Below are 20,536 nucleotides of genomic sequence, written 5' to 3' on the forward strand. Positions count from 1 at the left end.
CTGCCGGTGCATAATTGTGACAAATGTCGATGTAGATTGACGTAAAAAGTCGCATCAAATCCTCCTTGGTTATTCACACTGTTATTGTTTACACATTGTAAAAAAAAATTCAGGATCACATATGGAAATGATCTAAATCTGATTTGAAAAAAATCCGATCTGTGCAAGACTTGAGTGTTCACACTACTTCTGAAGAAGTCTGACCTGGTCTTGACCCCCAAAAAAGAGATTTGGGCCACTTTTTGCCTGCAGTCTGAACGTAGCCAAAGAAAAAAAACATAAGAAATGCTGAAAAAAAAGCATTGTAAAAGTTTGGAAAAAAAATGGCAAAAACGTGGGGGGAAAAAAAAGGACAAAAACTGTCCCAAAAAAAACACCAAAACCACCAAAAACACCAAAAACCAAAACAGCTGAAATCTTGTCTAGGGCACCAAAGTGGTTAGGGCCGGCTCTGATATAAGATATAACAACCAATCACCCAAACATTTCAAAAGGGGTGAACTGACTGTATGTGGATGGATGACTGTAAAAAAAAAAAAGGGATGGACTGACTGAAATCCACAGAAGCTTTAACATCTAAACTGATCACCTGACCAATAGCGAATGACAACTGACCTGAGTCGTCCTCCGGGGCGTTCTGATTGGATGGACATGTAGCTGGTGCTACTGAGGCGAGAGGCACTGCTGGCACGGGAGAGGGCCGACACGTCGCTCATATCGCTGTCCGACGATCTGGCCGACATGTTGTCGCTGCTTCGCCTCTGCTCTGCGTACATCTAGGGGCAGAGACGAAGGGGCAGGGGGTGGGAGAGAAATGAGGATTGAGCTCAAAATTATGATGAAAAATAGACATACAGTATATCATTTATCAAGTGCAGGAGGAGGAGGAGGAGAAGGAGGGGATCCGAATCAGGACTGGAAAAGGTTTAGATGCTGACCTCCCGTTTGGTCTTGAGGTCTGTCTCTGGGTCGTGGGAGGCTGAAGGCCGGTAGGAATGTACTTTCATCTGCAGCTGCCGGGCTCGCTCCTCTACAGCAAGGGCTGAGACAAAGGAAAACATTTTCAAATGGGGAAAATAATTAACAAACAAATAAATAAATCACAAAGAGATTTATTCTGCATTCCGGCCCCACAAGTCCCCGTCTGGGGCACCTGGTCGTGCTGCGTGGGGTTATGGGCGTTTGCGGGGGCCCTCTCTAGTCCCCCCGTCCCCCCCTTTTTTTTTTTAGCACTACTAATGTAGCTCAGCGCAAATTCTGTCAGGGAGACTTCTATTACGTTGTCTCTCTTCTCTTTAACTGATCAGCTGGGCAGTGGGTGTTACGGTTCTGTATACCAATTAGAATCGGGCACTTATGTTCTAACCAATCACAGCATACTACCATGTTTTAAATCTGTTCTCACTCCTGCTTCTGTCAGTTGTATGTTCAGACGAGAGTGTGACCCGCCTCCTCCCCTTCTACCTCCCTGGCATTTTCGACGGTGTTCTCGGTCTTCTCCCAGCTGACGGCTCGTTTTTACGTCTTCGGATTTTTCTCACCACCACCAGTGTCTAGATTCCATTGGGGGATGTGTTTGGTTTTCCTAAACATTAGATTTGTATAGATACCCCTTTTACAATGGAGTCTAATCTCCAAATAATTATGTTTGTACTTACTTGGTTATATCTTATTAATAAATGTTTGCATATCTGCAACGGAGTCTCTCCTGATTGAATTATTATTATTGTTATTATTCATATTGAAATATAATTTTTTTAAGTTTAGTATCCACATTACGGTAGTCATTTACATTGACTAAAACTATAATTAGCAAGTACTATGCCTTATTTTCTTCTCTTTATTTAACCAATTGAACCTATGTATTGTTATTTTATTTATTTTCTTCTCTTCTACATCTTTCACCGTCTTCCCCTCCCAATCCCAATAATTCTATAATTCTTCATTGTTTGTTATATCACTATGACCCCTATGTTTTGTTTCCCTTGTGATTGTTTGATGTTTGTTCTGTCTTGTTCAATATCACCAATAAAAAAAATTAAAAAATAATAAAAAAATACAGCAGTTTGTTCCCAATAAGAGAGACTACAGGGAGTATCTTGTAGATGCAGGATCTGGTTTCTGACACTAGATGGAGCATGATGTGCACTGATGGCACATAAGTGCCCTCATGATGAACGCTACAGTAGGAGAGTCAGGCACAAACGCTTACAATCAACCTGGGAACAAATATAATTAGCTTCTGAGTTGTGTTTGGGATGATAAGCTGTCAGAAAATGGCAACTACACCTGTTATTGACTGTACATTAACATTCTCTACATTAAACCCCACCCATCTGGCAGCTATACGTCAGCTAAAACAAGCAATGCATATTCTTTTTAAATACTGTTTGACTTAGGACAACTGTGAAGAGTTTGGGGTTTTGGTTGTGAGGCCCAATGTATTACTGTTGCATGAGTAAAGAACTATCAAATGATATTTCTGTGGATACAGATTTGCCTCTTCCACCGTTCCTAATGTTACCTTGAGCTCACAGCCTCATGAGCAGCAGTTAGCATTAATGGTTAAACTAACTTTTTTAAGTCTTTGCACGCTGTACCTATTTCTGAGATGTGTGTTTGTGTCTCTACCAGAAGAACTAAACGTAATTTGGCATTATAATGTGCAAACTAGTGTCGCTTTGCCAGACCTTCCTCCACAGCACTGCGGAGGAAGGTCTGAGCAGTTAACCATAGTCCTCATAAATCCACTGGAGTTTAAAATTACAACACAAAGAAAGAGGAAGGTGACGGACATCCGGCCGAAAATTAGGGACATCCAGCAGAATTTCTTTGGCACCTGAACAATCCCGGAAATGAAAGGTCGTCGATATAGACTATGTGCTTACATGACCCACCACCCATGATGATTCTGCAAACAAACGTCCATCCTCGCAGACAACATACCTTGCTCTATACTGCTGCTTTTTGCGGGGAGCTGAGGCAGCTGCCTGCCCCTGCGACCTGATGAGGGAGTCCCCGTTGGAGAGGAGGGGCTGCCATGAGGGTGTGCTCTGACAGACGGGAACATAAAGCACATCGAAAACACATTATTAGAACCGCATTCATCACTGTAGTGAAGTGAAGCCCGACACTGAATCACAGGGACAATAAAGTGATGGCCAGTATTAAGGGTCAAAGGTGATGTTAGGAGAGGAATGGGTCAGAATCAGCAGTAAAGGAGCAGGAGAAGTAAAGGAAGTGGCACTGAGTGTGTTTACAGACAGTATGCACAGTATCTCTGTATATATCCCTGTTACTGTATCACAATGTTGAGATGGTACATTTACGCAATAAACTTTACTATCCACAGTTTTGTACCTGATTGTACCTTGAATTTAGTACATAAGATATATATGGCCACCTCGGGTAACTACGGAAGCCCTGTAAGGCAAGGTGAAAGAAAATAAAATAAAACTTCGGCCATTGTTTTGGCCATGGATTTTATCTCGTACCTCGATGATACAAAGGGAATTGAAAGTTTAAATGCCAAATGCAGCATAAACACAAGGTTTTACCTCCTTAGTTAACAACAAATGTCTACTGTAAAACACAAAGGCGCCGACGTGGGTTAAACAGCGTAAATAGACATCGCCTATTTACACTGTTTAAATATGAAATCATATTGTGAGGAGACTGCGTGTTGTAAACTCAACTGCTGAGACGAACCAGCCTCTTTTTTTTTCTTTACCAACGGTCCACATGACTAATTAATATATTTACTCACGTGACATTTACGTGAATAAGAATTAGCCACGTGGACCGCTGGAAGAGAGAAAAAAAGAGGCTGGTTCACCTTAAAAAATAGCTTAGTTTACAAGAATTTGCTTACTAAGACAAACAGTTTGAACACATATCAGACAAAAGTCGTTGCATGCATGTTTGTAGCAATTAGCTTTTTGTGCTGTGTAACACAGCAGCAGCAGCAGAGCAGTGGATTAGTGCAGACTGAAATATCGGTGTTCTACATGTTTATGCCTGTTGAACAAGTGTAGCCAAAGTATTGGCTTGTTACTGACAAAGGTTTTATTGCACGTATAGGCTATTTACCTTGCCTTTCAGGGCTTCCGTAGCTAACATGGCACTGTTGTTGTTAAAAGTACATTTTTGGAATTAACTTTAACATTATTTTGGCTTCTTGAAATATGACATTTGCAGTATATGTGGTATTTGTGCATACTGTTTTACCACACTCAGTGTGACATAGAGGAAACCAGCACAGAGGGGAGTGGAGGCGTAGTGCTGGCAGTAGCATGCACCTGTCTAGCCGTGGCGAGTTTAGGCAGGACCCAGCCAAGGCTGTCTGGCCAAAGGGCCTCAGCGGGCCCCCTCTCCCCCTACTGCCCCTCAGGATAGAGGTGGGCTGGATACGACTGCCATCAGCAAATAAAAAGAAATGAAAATATAAATCCTTATAAATACAGCAAAATGAAATCAAATGATAATAATGCAACATATGTTACTCATTTTGGGGCTCTGTGAATAATGCTATTTCTTTTTTAGAATATTTTTTTTTCTTCAAAGTTTCAGTTGAAAGAATCCCTTCCCTGACCCACCCACTTACAAACTGAGGTAGACCCTACTCAAAAGGAGTAGGTAATAAAATAAATAAATAAAACAAAGAAAGAAAGAAAAGAGAGGCAATGTGAAGAGACACTATAGCTTGTCCTGCTGACCAGTGGCATATTGATTCAGGTTTGGTCTGCTATATGAGTCAGCAAAGTACCCATAGGCCAAACAGGTCTGCCAAATCTCGAGTAAGATGTTATATTCATTTCTAAGAGCATACGTGAGCCTTTCAAGTGGAATACATGTTTTCATTTCATAAAGCCATCTAGCAATGGGGAGATGGAAATCTGACTTCCATGGGATGGCTATGCACCTCCTGGCAATGCAGAGGGCTACTGTAAAAAACTTCTTTTGTAGGTTTCTTAAATGTGCATTATTGGTTTTCAAGTTCCCTAACAAGCATATTTGTGGATCTAGTGGGAAGGTAAATCCAGTGAGCTTGGTCATAATGTCACTAAAGTCATGCCAGAATGTAGTAAGTCTTGTACATGATCAAGTGCAGTGTAAGAACAATCCTCCCTCTATAACACATCTAAAACCCATGTTGGATTGTAATGCTATTTCGACTGTGCAGAGGGCCGTAATGAAAAGAGTGTGCAAACAGCGTACACCATCAGTGTACAATCATCCATTTCATACAGCCGGTGCACTCTGCAGCAACATACAGTACAGGGTCTATATCTTCAGTGCAGTGGCCAAGCTGAGCAAAATATAGTCATTATTTTATGGATTTCTTTTCTTTAGTTAAATTTGATTAGGCCATTTAACCACATTTAAATTACATTTAACCAAACAGTAACACAATACAAACGTCTCTTACATCAGACAGTATGAATAAGTGGCTGCGGTGCAATCAATTGTATGGCTGCACAGTTATGGAAAAAATCATAATCACAGTTATTTTGGTCAATATTGAAATCACTATTATTTAACACGATTACTCATCGACTTTTGGAAAAGTGTTGCATTTATTGAACTTAAAAAAAACGTGAAACAGTTAAACACGTTTGTTTGCTCTAAATGTCCTCAGTCTCCTAAGAAAGTAAATGCTGTTGCACTTGCTACGGATATAATCTATATGTGCACTCCAAGATAAAGCAGCATCCCCATAAATGCCTAAAATATATACAAGAGGAAAGTGCATTTGTGTATTATGTAACAGTAAAGGTGGGTGTCCATATATGCGTTGTTTTCACGGATGGGATCCCCCCACTTCCCAGCATTGCACGCTAGTACGATCTCGTATTTTACGATAATACTCCAGCGAAACGTGTTTCTGAAAACATTTTAAGCGAGAACTAGGCCATGCAGTTGCTGAATCTGTCTTCGTTTCAGATCGACAAAGGTCAGTTTAAAAGATTTTCGCCAGCCGAGCCGGCCGCTCCTCATTTCTATAAAGTTGGCTGGATACAACTTTATGCAAATGAGGAGAGGGAGACCCGACGCTCCGATTCTCCAAAGTCCTCGCAACGCTACCACAATGCATTGCACGGCTGCTCCCATAGAAATGAATGGGAAGCGGGCGAAAGCACGCTGAAAATGGACATGCACCAGGTGGAGGATAAGTTTAACAAAAATAAAAATGTTCTTGTGTCTTCTATGGATTAATAATTAGTGAAGCCCTGCACTAATCTGTCCGTACAATACTGATGAATACTAGGATCATCTTGTGTTGAATGCATTTGAATGTTTAAGGCTTGTCTAAATGGTTTGATATCAGGTGTTTTAATTAGGGCTGTCAATCGATTAAAAAATGTAATCTAATTAATTACATACTCTGTGATTAATTAATCGAAATTAATCGCATACATAATTAACGGTACGGTGCCTGAACCGATACTTTTTAAGAAAGTAAAAAGAAAAAAAGAAAAAAAAAGGGTACTAAACAACAGTCGGTGACATTAAAGAACGGCTTGTTTATGCCATATGGTCAAAATTAAATGATTTAATAATAATGTATAACAATAACTTATTTCACTAGTAAATTGCTGTTGAACGACAAAAACAACCACCAGATGGGAAAAGGACATTTACAATAACTTCAGATGCACCACGAGGCTGTAGTTTACCAGTTTCATTGAACGCACCGTCTGTGTTGTTTCTCCAACGGCAGCTGCAGATTGTTACATCCCGGTGTTGAATCCTCTACAGTAAAACAGTCAAACTTTACACCGCTTAGCGTTGTAAAGATGCTGTCAGCATTTTAACCGTGTTTAATCCAGCTACTAGCTAGCGGTAGGCTAACGTTAGCTGCTGTTGAGTATAATGTTAACTAGCGTCACATGCAGCGGGGTTTGTGTTACCTGTAACGTCTGTTTCAGAGCATCAGAGAGAAGCGCAGACATATCAGTGGCACCAGATTTCGGTAGCCAGGGTTGGCAGGAAGAAGATTTTTACAAGTAAATGTTCCAATCAATGATCCAGGCAGCACATTCTCGTCTCCCTCCTTCATTTTACAGTCCAATGGTGGCTAGAACGGCTCCCGGTCAAACGTCAATATGGAATGGATTAATCTGCGTTATTTTTTTGAATGAACGCGTTATTTTGACAGCCCTAGTTTTAATGTTACAACCGCATGTTCAGTGCTACGATTCCGCTTATATGCAAACTGGTAAGTGTCCAGTAAGGTCAAAAGGTCAAAAATGAGTCCAGAAGATAACCCTTATAAAACCACAAATCAACACCATATTGTGTTAATTAGTTAGCTTTAGGGGTGCTGGTACAAACATGTATATTGTTTTAACCTTTGGACAGAGTCAGGTTAGCTGTTTCTAGTCATAATGCTAAGCTAAGCTAACCAGAGTTTTTTTAAGTGAATGTAGCTTGATTTCTACCATGTAAACCACAACATCCAAGCACCTAGAAACCAGAAAATGTCCAACATCGGGGAAAGGTCTATTTTAGAATAAAAAAATCAAAGCACAAATATTGTATTGTAGATATCATCCCTCCCCAGAGACCAGAGAAAAAGTGGCAGTAATGAGAAGAGATGAGGTGAGTGAGTGAGTGAGTGAGTGAGTGAGTGGGTGAGCGAATGAGTGAGTGAGTGAGTGAATGATCTCACCTGTCCCCCTCCAGGCTTTTTTTGCTGCCCCTTTGACAGTTTGGACCTGATGAATTGCTACACTGCCTGTTTTTTGGCAAACAGCAGCCACAGAGACAGAGCGAGAGAGAGAGAGGGGGGGGGGGGGAAGAAAAAGAGACACGGTATGGAGAGTGATGACCCACAGAATGGCAAAACTGAATATTGACTGATGTGTTGGATATAATGTAAAAGGCTCAAGCTGAGACTTTATGGTTTGTTTTTTTGTGGTTTGTAAAAGCAGTATAGCTGAGAATTGCATATTCTTTTTTTCCCCCCCCAGCAACAGAAAAGAAAGCACTTTCAAGACAGAGAGGTGGGGGAATTCAGAACTGGCGCTCAGCAGAAAGGGCAGGTGCAGGGATTACACAGCTTTAGAGACCACAAATATTTACAGGAAAAGGGGAAAAGGCAGAGGATCTGTGCAACGCTATCATCTACAGAATGAGCTTTAGGCTACAGGATAGGCTTCGGAGGCACAAGCAGGCAAGCAGAGCTGTAGCCTAGTGTTTTAAGAGTTGGGGACAGCAGGAGGGGGCAGGCCTGGTGTACCTGTCTTCCTCAGGGCCCACATGTTCTACTAAGATCCTGGGGCTTGGGGGAATCTTGCGGGGCAAAGAGTTGGAGCACCTAGAGGGGCGAAAGGGTGGGAGGAGGAGCATCCCAAAGGTAGGGAACAGTGGGAGAGGATGTTAGTGAGTTAAAAGGGACAGTCAAGGCTTTGAAACTGTGAATTCTCTTTAAATTTTATGGCACAACATCAGTCAAAAGAGACAGCTTGACTTTTTTTTTCTTCTCTCGAGCATTTCAAGTCCCGTTAGAAATCTGAGCATTCCAAGCACTTACTGTACAAAAGCTGTAAACATACTGGAACTTAGATAATGCTGTTTAACTATTTATTTTAAGGAATAGTTTGACACGTTTGGAAGATATACTTAACTGCTTTCTCGCTGAGTCTGATGAGATCATCAATAGCCAGGAAACGGTAAGCTTAGCTTAGCATACTTTTTAAAGGGGGAAGGCCTAGTGTCTGTCTGTAGGTCAGAATCACAAATTGCCATGTCATATTTAATTTGTTTAACAAAAACCGAAGTGTAAATACGATCATTTATGTTTTTGGTTACCTTTGGACAGGCTAGCTGTTTCCCTCTGATGCCAGTCTTTGTGTGAAGCTAAGCTAACTGGCTGTTGGCTGCAGCCTGATATACAAATTTAGGAGTGGTATCAATCTCCTTATCTAACTTTACACATATTTGTTAACTCTATAACCAGGTCCGCCATTGTTCAGACTGCCTCTGCTAAGTATTCTGTGCAGAACACTACTGAAATGATAGATATTTAAAAAAGAAATCCAAATTCAAACAGCAGGTTTTCATATTTAAAAAAAGTGTGCAATGGCAAATTCATTCATGGATGAGAGGGACACATGACATGAACTGGCGTGAAGACGTGCAGTATCCTAAACCCTAAAATGTTGGAGGACTCCTCAATCGTGCAGTCCAGATGTGAAAGCAGAGCGTTCAGCAGAGTCTACGATCATTGTTTCTGTATTCATCTTTAAACTAAAATATCAGAACCGTGTGCAAACTAAATTCACTTGACTCACGACCCCTCATTAAAAACAATGTATGGATTAACGTGTGTTCATTTTCATTTTCTTTTAATACCTGTCTCTGTCAGGGGAGTGAAAGTTGGTGTCTGGTCTCAGACAGGTGGTGCTGGCACTCCTCGCTCTGTCCAACGACGGCTGCAGGTCGCTGCACCGCCACAACATGGCAGCAGAGAGAGAGAGAGAGAGAGAGAGAGAGAGAGAGAGAGAGAGAGAGAGGGGAGAGAAACAGAGATGGAGACAGAAGATGAACAAGGACAGAGGATGGAAGCAGAGGTGTCAGGAAGAAGAGATGGTGAATAGTGTTGGGGAACAAATAGGAGGTGGACAAAAGAAAACACAGAGAGAGAAGTGAGACAAGGGGAGGACAGAGTGAAGTCAAATTGAGAAAAAAAGAGGCAGAGAGGAGATGGAGGGAAAGAGGGAGAGACACAGAGAGAATAAGGAAGGCCATCAGACAGTGCAGTAACATGTAATGGCTCTGATGCTGTAACTACATTTATCATAGCCAGTCATTCCTCGTGGCCATACACTGCGAGACCACTCAGATGGAAGGTTGGTGAGTTGCCATGGGAACCAGGTCTAAGTGGGAGAGGGTGGGGCTGCGTGTAAGTGTGCGAGGAGGGGGTGAATGAGTGAAGAGCAGAGAAGCAAGCCAGTGTTCGAGTTTACTCTGCGCTTGCATACGCTCGCAAGCTGTATGTTTGTCGCGTCATGCCGTGACAACGCTTACTTCCAACAGATGGTCGGCTCCGTGTCATCACATGACATTGCACATCATTTTTTCAGGCCCAAATGCCTTTAAACGGATGGCAGCGAGGGCTTAGGAGTTTAGTGTTTGTTTAATGCTCTGCCAGGACATGCTTAAGCCTCTGCTATGTGTTGTCGCCCCGGAAAAAAAAGGGAGAAAGAAAAGGTTCTAGGGGGGAGGGAGGACGAGGGAGGAGATGGTGCGTGAAGCGTGTATGGTCTTACCTAACCGTGACCTCATCAGTGAACCTGAGCACACGGTGTGTAAGGATGCTACGAGGCATGGTGCTGCCCCCTTCCCGCCGGTGGTACGGCTTGCTCTTTAGGCATGCGGGGAGGGTGGAGCTGTACGCCAGAGCCCCGCCCACGAAAGGTGGGGAAAGGCCGGCGTGCAAAAGGGAAAGGCAAAGAAAAAGAAAAAAATGACACATGCAGCTGACTGAAAGAAGCAGAGCAAAGTAAGTGAAGGGGGAAGAAAACACAAGCACGAAACGGCGCAGGCTTCTTGCAAATGATTAGGAGAGACAGAGAAGCAACATTCACATTGTCACAAAATAATGCAACAAAAAATGTGGTTGCCAGTTAACGTTGTAGCTCAGAAATAACAGAGTATTCTCAAAAAAACCTAAGATTAGATAGGCATAGAATAGAAATGGAAACACGCCACACACAGCAACTGACTTAAGGAAGACTTGAGATAAACTGCAGCTTCCTGTCTGTGATTTCAGAGGGAGGAAATCATTACATAAGAGTGTAGAGATAGTTCCTCTTGCCCTCTCTGTGGATTGACCCCACACACATATATGGGGAGATTACATGTAATGCTGATTATATAACACAATCTACAGTTATAAAGCCGTCGCAGCGGCACGTGGCGAGGAAAAACCAAGCTACAGTAGATCTATAAAATGTCTAAGAGTGGCATGAAAAGGATTAGAGCACAACAGAGAGAAATGGAGGAAATGACGTCTGTCCAGTAGCTACATGGCCGAGAATGAGGCATTACAGTAAATATGACTGATGATTATGTGTTTTTAATGCCAGTTCAGAGGTAGAGAAAAAGTATGCTAAATATTAATATGCACTAATATTCTAGGATCAACATCTGATAAATACATTAAAGGACAATACTGGTGCTTTTGCATGTTTTAGCTATTAACTGCAACTCACGTATTCTTTACATTATGCTGACCATTTCCAAACCATTCCAGATGTTTTCGACTAATTTCCAGGCAGCCATTACTACAAGGTACACCAGCAACTTAGTATTGCATTGACATAATGCATTAAGGGCACTCGCTTGGTGCAGAAGAGGCCGAGATCTTCTAAACTTTACTCCCTAACATATGGACATCTCAGGCTTGAGATTCAGCTAACAATGCAAAAGAAAATAAATATACTCATTGTTATGTCTTTATTGTTTAGCTCGCAGGTTTGATTATCTGACAACATAGCTTGTGAACGCAACATTTTATTGACACTCCACTATCACAATCCAGATGGCAGAGCTCCCATGACTGCACAGATGACTTCCTGTTCTCAACTGCTACATAGAACATAGGAAATCAGTCTTAAAACTTCTAAAATGCTTTGGAAAAACGGGTAGAAGTGAAGTATATGTATGTAGGTAAAGGCCTACAACATGTGAGAGCACCAACAGGGTCCTTTAAAGGATTGCATAATACAGAGGGGAAAAGCAACACAGACCTTTTAGTTAGTTAAGACAAAAGCTACGTGGCACACACTCTGACCAAAGCAAGCACAAGCAGCACAGTGGTCTGGGAGACATATGGACATGTATTGCTTTGAGAGAACGCTGCTGCAACTACATGACCCACCAAGCCCACAAATGAGTCTGGGAAAGCTGGACACAGGCACAGAAAAGGGGTATGCAACACTGCCTTTCATGCTAAACGCTTACCTGTAAATGTCTTTATGGATACCGTTTACTAACAGGGGCATTTTGGGGGGTAGTGTGTTGCTGTATCTACCTATGCCCCTGGTTGTACGATTGGAGATCATGCATCGTAAAAGCAAGACAAGAAAAATAAAGTATACAACTGCTGTGAGTGAACACATCAAATGCAATTAAAAAATAAATAAAAGAAAATTAATCAAAAGAGCTTTGCCTTCTTTGAGGTCAGCCACTGAGCAGGTCTCTAATCCCCTCACACAGTCATCAGTGTGTTGTGTGTGTGTGTGTGTGTGTGTGTGTGTGTGTGTGTGTGTGTGTGTGTGTGTTTTCATGAGACAGTTGTGGTGATAGAAAATAGTCAGGCATGAATTTATGAGTGTGCTCCTCCTGCTTGATCCTGATGTGACACTTTTGAGACATTTTGTGTTCATGCGGTTGCAAAAATGCAGACACACACACACACACACTACAGTATCTACAGTGCATTTAGGACAACCCACACACTCTGTTTGCATTGACAATATTAACATGAAGTGTGTTAAGATGGAGTTGTTAAAGTATAGTGAGGATGGAAACGATGATAAAGATGGCATATTTTATTAAAATAAAGCTGAGCGGTGGTTGTCGTTCTTTTATTTATATTTTTTACCTGTTTGTGTGCAGGCACTCGGCACTCCCGCCACGGATAGACCTGTGCATCTCCAGGACCTCACTGGCCATTGCCATGACGATGGGTGAACAAATGAGAAACAACCCCCGAGAAAACACAACAGAAGAGGATGGCAACTCAGACAGGCAAAGTGAGTTTATGAATGAGAGAAACCACGAAATCGTAACTCTGAGATTTCAGTTCAGTTGCATTCATGTTGCAATGACTAGTTTCACACTGTTAGTGGTATTAGTAGAAAGTAGTTTGGTAATATCACATTTCACACATTGATCGACCCAAACAGGATTCAACCTTTATGGAATCTAAGTAAATATTAGCATGTCAAGGCTCCATACTGGGAGTACATTTTGGCCCAGAGCTGCTGTCCAATCATTGCTGAATGAGCATCTTGCAGCACTGATCCAATGTGTGTTCATCTTGTTCTTTTACATAATTCAAAAGTGAAATGGGTAACACTTTATAATAACCACCATAATAGTTATTTTACTTTTAGTCCATATCCTTGACGTTCAACTTCCGGGATTGCTCCGGTGCTACAGGACATTCCGCCGGATGCATGCATTTTCCGTTTCCTTCCACTTTCTTTGTGTTGGAATTTTAAATTCGGTGGATTTATGAGGACTATTGTTGACTGCTCCTCAGATCTCGGCAGGGTAAATTGAGACAGCTAGCTAGACTATCTGTCCAATCTGAGTTTTCTCTCGCAAAACTATTTTTCAGTGGCTCTGTGCGGAGTTTAGCACCGTCCGTGACGATTCTGATCAAACCAGAGCCCGTTTTCCTCCCATCCCCGAATGCTGTGTGGACTAGCCAGACCCTCCTTCAGTACGCTTTGTAGGAGGATCTGGCAAAGCAAGACTATTTTACTATTAACTAACAACAAAATGATAATTAATAACATTTACTAATGATTATCAGTTTTGCTATAATTTCTGTTGTTTTAAGAGGTTATTGTTGCTCACATCATACCATTTTATATATTTTATAAGGATTTGTTAATGATTAAGACATTGTTTATAAACCGTCAATAAAACACTTGATTCGACGGCTATTATAAAGTTGCACCTGATGAATATAATACCTTGTAAACTGTTAATTAAGACTTTGTAAAGCATCTATAAACATTATTTAGAGAGCCGTTATAAGTGAACATACAATCCAATAATCATCTCTTCTAGATCGGCAAAAAAAGATTTAATAGGGCCAAATTAGTGTTACTTGATGCTTTATTAACCATTTATTAATCATTAACTAATTAGAATAAGCATTTGTTGCAACTTTATAATAGCCATCCAAATAATGTTTATACATGTTTTAAAAAAAACTATTATTAACCATTGACAAAGTATTAACTATCTAGCTTCATTTATGAACTTATTTTTCATATGACACTAAACTAATGATGAAACTAACATGCATTGTAATAATTAGTACACATTGTAAATCATAATTTAAGTGTTTGTTAACAGTAAAATAACTATTAACTAGAGGTGTTTGTTTTACGTCCGTCATTTGTTTGTTTGTCATGTTGAAACTTTTTATGCTGCTGTCTTGGCCAGGACTAGCCTGGTCCTACCAGACTCTGGTACATTTCATTTGTATAGAGAGTCTGGCCTCTCTCCATTGACAAGTGTTAACTTCCTTGAAGGCGGGTACTCAGTTGAAGTTTAAAACTACTGGATTTGCCCAGAGCCACTCTGGTAGCCTGGCTCCGCCTTCCCAAGTACTGTCTGGGACCAGGCTAACAAGAGGGGAGACAACTATCGGCTTAGCATCGCTAGCGTTAGCCTTAGCTAACTCCTTCACCACTAACGGAGCAAGCTGGAAAATCAAGCTGTTCCCGAACCCCGTGGGGAGGAGGGCCACAACATCATGGCCACCAACAAAACGGGTTTTCGGGCTTTTCTGGATATTCGGCAGCGTTGCCACAACGGACCACATCTTTCTCCACCGCTATTACGGAACTCGCCGAGGTTACTGAACCTAAACGTCATCGTTCTCAGCCACTCCCTCTGTTCGGTGATTGGACCTGTTAAAATTTGATCGGAGGAAACCCAAGAATATACTGCAAACCCAGAAAATGAAAATTGAGCGGAAGTACGTAGGAGGGTGGAGCCAGGCTAGGCCAGGACCCCCTTGTAAGAGAGAATCTGACTGTCAATGGGAATATTACTGATAAAATAAAGGTAAAAATAAATTTGAAACTAATAATAAATACCATTTATTTATGATGGTTATTATAAAGTGTTATTGTAAAGGTTCACCTAAAACACACAGTCATAACACCACCCCCCCACCCATGATGATCCCCACAGATCCCAACAACAAGTTACCTGTCCTCAGAGTACTCATAGTCCGAGTCCCCGGAGCGTTGGTGCTCTAAGTGCGAGTCTTGGTAACGGGAAGGGGAGTGGGAGTGGTGACGGTTATGGTGGATCTCATCCAGGCTCCTGGTGAAATAAAAAAATATCTGATGAATTTATTTTATGGTTATTATTTAGGTGTGATATGAATTAATGTCCACTCTTACTTTTGGTTTTGATCTAGTTTAGCATAGCCCGACCCACCTCCACAGCGCTGCGGAGGAGGGTCTGGCTAGTCCACACAGCATTCCGGGATTGGAGAAAAATGAGTTCTGACAGAGCAACGGCGCCTCTGCAAAATAGCCTCGGGAAGGAACTTGTTTTTGGTGGAACGTGTGTACGTTCAAAAGTTGTTTAAGTTGTGCAACAGAAAACTCAGATTGGACAGATAGTCTAGCTAGTTGTCTGGATTTACCCTGCAGAGATCTGAGGAGCAGTTAACCATAGTCCACCGGAGTTTAGAATTACAACACAAAGAAAACGGAAGGTGACGGACATCCTGCCGAAAATGAGGGCTAGCCTAACTAACCTACCTACTACCGTTTGGATGCTGGCTGAATCTGGAATATTGTCACCACAGACAGCACACACTCCACTGACAGTTCACCAGGTACAGGTAATTGTGGCAGGTGTTGCTGACCTTTGCATGGGCACGTGTGCGGGCCGCGACCGAGCCCTGCAGGAGTCCTCTCTGTGAGGAGACACTGAACGGGAGCGGTGCTGGACGGGCCGCTGCTGCTCCGGCACTGCCAACGTACTGCCACGCTCTCTCTCCCTGGAGTTACGCTCTGCATCTACACACACACACACACACACACACACAGGGGCAAAAAAACAGAATTCACACAAAGAAACACACACGCACACACATCCAAGCATTAGTTGTGTGTCGTCTGATAAGGATGCACCAGTTGTCAGCCTTGTGCTACTGACTACCACTACAGATGCCATCCTCTTACAGACTGTAGAACATCACATCAGGATGTTTTACAGGCAAATGACGAGTAGTTGACTGTTTCTGCAATGTCTCTGTCAGACCTGAGATCAGTGAGATTTGCATCCCTCAGTTCTTGTTTCACACTGCATGGAGTGCCAGATGAGATAATAGTTCAGGCTTTTAACCCCTCGGAGAAACTTAACCACTACGGCTACAAAGAATAGGTCATACACATGTGATCCACAAGGTACGTAACAATCAAACTAAAATGGAAGGAGTCTGTACATCTGTCCTTCGATTATTTTCTAGTGCAGCATCGGGTGTGAGCTCTTGAGAACTATGGGACATATCTATTAGTAGTGTGTTATGTACACACTGGGCAGTGTTTGGAGAGGGGACCCCTATTAACTATTATATTGCCAAACAGCATGATGGGTACAGATCGCTCTCCGTCGCAGGAAATATTTATAAGTAGTGCATTATGTACACACTGTGTAGTGTATTGATAGGGATGTATACTAAGAACTGCATTCATGGTTGATTACTATGAGAGTTGCTCAGTGGGAGCCTTCATGGAGCCAAAACTGTGAATAACAATTTTGGCATGCTTCCGCACTATGCAGCCCATAGAGCAGGCGCACTAGAGACCTCCATTGGCCGAGCCGGCTACTTCAACAGCTCTGATTTGCACCTCTGATTGGCTTCTTCTCTATAGCAACTGTGGCTGAGGCTCATGGGAATTGTAGTATTAAAAAACATGGCTAAACCTGACTTATCAGAAATGAAAATATCATATATTAAAGTGACAGCCAGAACATAAACTGGCTTTACAGTATTATTACATCATTAGATTTTTGTGTTGAGGAGCTTTAAGGATACCATTATAAGAAAACTCTTACATACATATATACATATATATACACATATATATATATATATATATATATATATATATATATATATATATATATATATATATAAATATACATATATATAAATATACATATATATATATAAATATACATATATATAAATATATATATATAAATATATATATAGTATATACACTCGTTTAACTCCCTCATGTGGCAAACCATCTGGCATTTGGAAATGCCAAAATTAACCGTAAAAAAGTTATAAATATTTAAAACCAGGTCAACATTTCATCTGATAGGTGCCACAGCAGAAACAGTCAAACAGCAAAGCAGTTTTGTGATTCTATTGGCCAAAAATAACGCAACAATTGAGCTTCTAGTGTACTTGTTAAGTGTCCTTTCAGTGAAGTTCAGGCAGGACTGGAAGCATGCAGGAGAATGGCAGGAAACTCCGTGAACAACTGTAGCTCTACAGTAGGGCTGAGCGATGAATCGATTTCAAATCGGAATCAGGATTTCAAAGAATGCGATTAGCTAATCGTGAAGACCGCAATTAATCGAATGTGCAATATTTAGTTGAATGTCTGGTGTAACATTTGGTTTAACATTTGTTATTCCTCTTTTTATTATTCTAGTTACTGTTTTTTTCATAAGATAAATGCTGGAATAATGTTACATATCACAAATTGTTTAAAGAAATGTTCTATTTTCTGTGGATTTTATTACTTTATTTAACATGATTGAAAAAGGTGCAATATGGAGCTAAAAAAAATTATTCGAGTTTTTTCCCCGGAATCGTTCAGCCCTACTCTACAGTCTAACATGCACTCAGTGCTTCAGTGTGTCTACGGGCCAGCAGAAGAGGAGAAGCCGTTCACTGCAGCCTCAGTGAAGTACAGTGCACTTCTAAACTGCAGCACTACAAAATCTGCAGTCCTGTAGCAATATGATGAAATTGCTAAAGTTTTGCCTTTCGCTGACACAGCAAAGATTAATTACTTTAAATTTGGGTGCATTTTGTTCTAAAATAAATTAAAACATACAGTGGAGCCCAAAAAAAAAGGAGGGCTGGAAGGTTTGAGAAAACAGATGGAGCGAGGATGCAAAGAAGACGCTCTCTCACCCAGTGCTGGACGCCTACAGGCTAATACAAGGAAAATGCTCGGTAACCATATCCCCCACCCACCTTTAGTTACTACCATCAAACCATCATCAAACTCTGAATCAATGATGCGATGAGACCCTGCACACACATACACAACACACACACACACACACACACACACACACACACACACACACACACACACACACATAGAGAGAGGACAGGGTAAGGTTGAGAGGTTCTGTTGTCACTGAGAGACACAGAAGAGAAGGCTCAGTAAAGGAAAGGTTAGCAAGCACACACTCAGACGCACTGTAGGGTCACAAAACAGGGATTAAATCCAACATGTACTAGAGCTGCACGATATGAGAAAAATATGCGAAAACTATAGGCGTAATTTATGCAGCGGATGGGGTGGTTATAACCCCCCCATCCCCCAATGATAAAAACTGTCCGGGGGTAATGTAGTCAAAGAGTCTAAATGCTGTGGCCAGCAAATATTTGTTGTTCAGGTGTCCATAATTCCTGAAAAAAAAACATCTCGAAACATGTAATGTTTTCAATCTGCAGAAAGTTTTGAACAATACAGCAATAATTAAATCTTTAGTGCGTAACTTTTTGATATTAATGAACATCCGTTCCATTCAAGCCATTGCCAAATGAGTCGCTACAAAGCTAATTAAGACTATCAGCTCCACACAACCCTCTCTGTATTTCTCAGTATGGCTGTGTTCAGAAGATTGTGGCGTCCGGTGAATTTCCCGCGCAGAAACTCAAGTGAAGATAATTACCTCTTCTGAGGAGTCCATCATGTTTTTTTAATCATCCGTGTCCTCCTTGGTTACTAGCAACTGCGTGGAGGAGGGGTGGTGCGCGATCACGGAAGGCTTGTATCATGTGGACCGACACGGACAGTTTTGTTGTCATTACTTAGAATTCCTCATGGGGGCGACAGAAACTACGCACTATAGCTTTAATAATAATAATAATAATATTCACATGAATAAAGGCATTTGCACCATAACTGGATGCAGAAAAGGCACACACTGTTGCAGAAAAATTCACCACAATGCAGGAAATGAAGCGTTTGATGCTCAAAAGTCCTGTGGGAAGACCCAGACATCCCAGTTATAATTTGTCCCCCCTAATGTTGAAACGAACGTTTTCGCTACATAGGTGGAGATCTCAACCCCCCCCCCCCCCCATTATACAAATATACATTTATATATTTCAGTACTTTTATCTAACATTTTCAGCTCATTATATATTATTATCTGATGTTATTTTATAATATATGTGATTCTAGACAAACTTACATTTATTTTATTGTTATTATTAGACGCATTTATATTTATTTAATTGTTCCAGTACTATCGAACATGTATTTTATCACTTTTAGTGCACCCTTGGGCTGTCACAAAGTAATCTCAGTGCGCTACACAATGACAATAAAGTGTTTGAACTTTGAACTTGAACTTTGAACAACTAACTCAAAAAACCTCTGCGTGTCTTTCGCGATATGTCGCAGCCTTTTGCGTTGAGTTTATTATTGCGCCAGTTGATATCACGATAACAATAAAAAAATAAAAATAAAAATGAATGTATTGTGCAGCCCTAACATAAACACACACATATGTATACACGCACAGACTTAAAATACTGTATAAAAGCAGACATACTCTGTAGTTTCTTGCTGGGGCTGTCTCCATGGACGTGTCTTCGCGGGAGGTACGGGGAAGGCTGGGGCAGAGGTATAGAGGACATGTCATGTGTTTGGAGTTTATACCAATGAGGAATGTCGTCCAGCAGGGCCGTCTCCAACTCTATCAGGATCTGAGAGAGGGACAGGGAGATAAAGGGTGGAAGAGGCAGATGAGTGAGCAAAAGAGAAACAGTTGGGTGGACCCACTTTGTCAGAGAGGGGAGAGAATTCTCCGCTCTCCCTTGACTTGTATTGCGTGAAGGAGCCTCCTCGTCAATTTCGTCTGCTAGCAAACAACAGAAAAATGCCTAAAAGCTGCTGTGAGGTCATATGTGTAATGTAAAGAACCCATAACTAAAGCTGCCAAACCAAAAAACTGAGCTGTTATGAAGAAAAAAGTGGATACAGATGTGAGGAATCAGCAGAGAGAATGGGAAGACTGTGGGTTATTTACCCTGTTGGTAGTGAATACCACCACGGCAACTTTTAGGCATTTTTCTGTTGTTTGCTAGCAGACGAAATTGACAAGAAGGCTTCTTCACGCAATACAAGTCACTGGAGAGCGTTTTTTCAATACAAGTCAATGGAGAGTGCAGTTATAAGATGCATCACTGACGGGGACAAAGCGGCCTACAGGAGGGAGGTGGCCATTCTGGTGTCATGGTGTGAGGACAACAACCCCACCCTCAAACGGACAAGACGAAAGAGATGATAGTGGACATGAAGAAGAAGAGGAGAACTCATCGGCCACTGTACATCCGGGAGCTCAAAGTGGAGAGGGGGAGCAGCTTCAAATACCTGGGCGTCCACATAAGTGGGGACCTCACTTGAACACTTAACACCACACAGCTGGTAAAGAGGGCTCAGCAGCGGCTGTATTTTCTGAGGAGGCTGAGGAAGTTTGGCATGTCGCCTAAGCA

General features: G+C 41.5%; 1 protein-coding gene across 2 annotated transcripts in view; it reads right to left on the reverse strand.

The window, feature by feature from the left end:
- The window catches only part of rims1b (regulating synaptic membrane exocytosis 1b), a 61,975-nt gene that overhangs the window by 26,596 nt on the left and 14,843 nt on the right, over nucleotides 1-20,536 (reverse strand). For both annotated transcript variants that reach the window (XM_078265061.1, XM_078265054.1), the window contains exons 12-23: nucleotides 19,594-19,747; nucleotides 15,638-15,791; nucleotides 14,968-15,084; nucleotides 12,614-12,676; nucleotides 11,971-12,048; nucleotides 10,275-10,394; nucleotides 9,365-9,447; nucleotides 7,673-7,757; nucleotides 4,299-4,412; nucleotides 2,947-3,053; nucleotides 939-1,042; nucleotides 616-776 (exon numbers count right to left, since the gene is read on the reverse strand). In XM_078265061.1, the coding sequence (XP_078121187.1) occupies nucleotides 616-776; nucleotides 939-1,042; nucleotides 2,947-3,053; nucleotides 4,299-4,412; nucleotides 7,673-7,757; nucleotides 9,365-9,447; nucleotides 10,275-10,394; nucleotides 11,971-12,048; nucleotides 12,614-12,676; nucleotides 14,968-15,084; nucleotides 15,638-15,791; nucleotides 19,594-19,747 (1,340 nt within the window). The remainder of the gene's footprint in view (nucleotides 1-615; nucleotides 777-938; nucleotides 1,043-2,946; nucleotides 3,054-4,298; nucleotides 4,413-7,672; nucleotides 7,758-9,364; nucleotides 9,448-10,274; nucleotides 10,395-11,970; nucleotides 12,049-12,613; nucleotides 12,677-14,967; nucleotides 15,085-15,637; nucleotides 15,792-19,593; nucleotides 19,748-20,536) is intronic.

Source organism: Sander vitreus, chromosome 2 (genome assembly GCF_031162955.1).
Source record: "Sander vitreus isolate 19-12246 chromosome 2, sanVit1, whole genome shotgun sequence".
Lineage (NCBI taxonomy): Eukaryota > Metazoa > Chordata > Actinopteri > Perciformes > Percidae > Sander > Sander vitreus.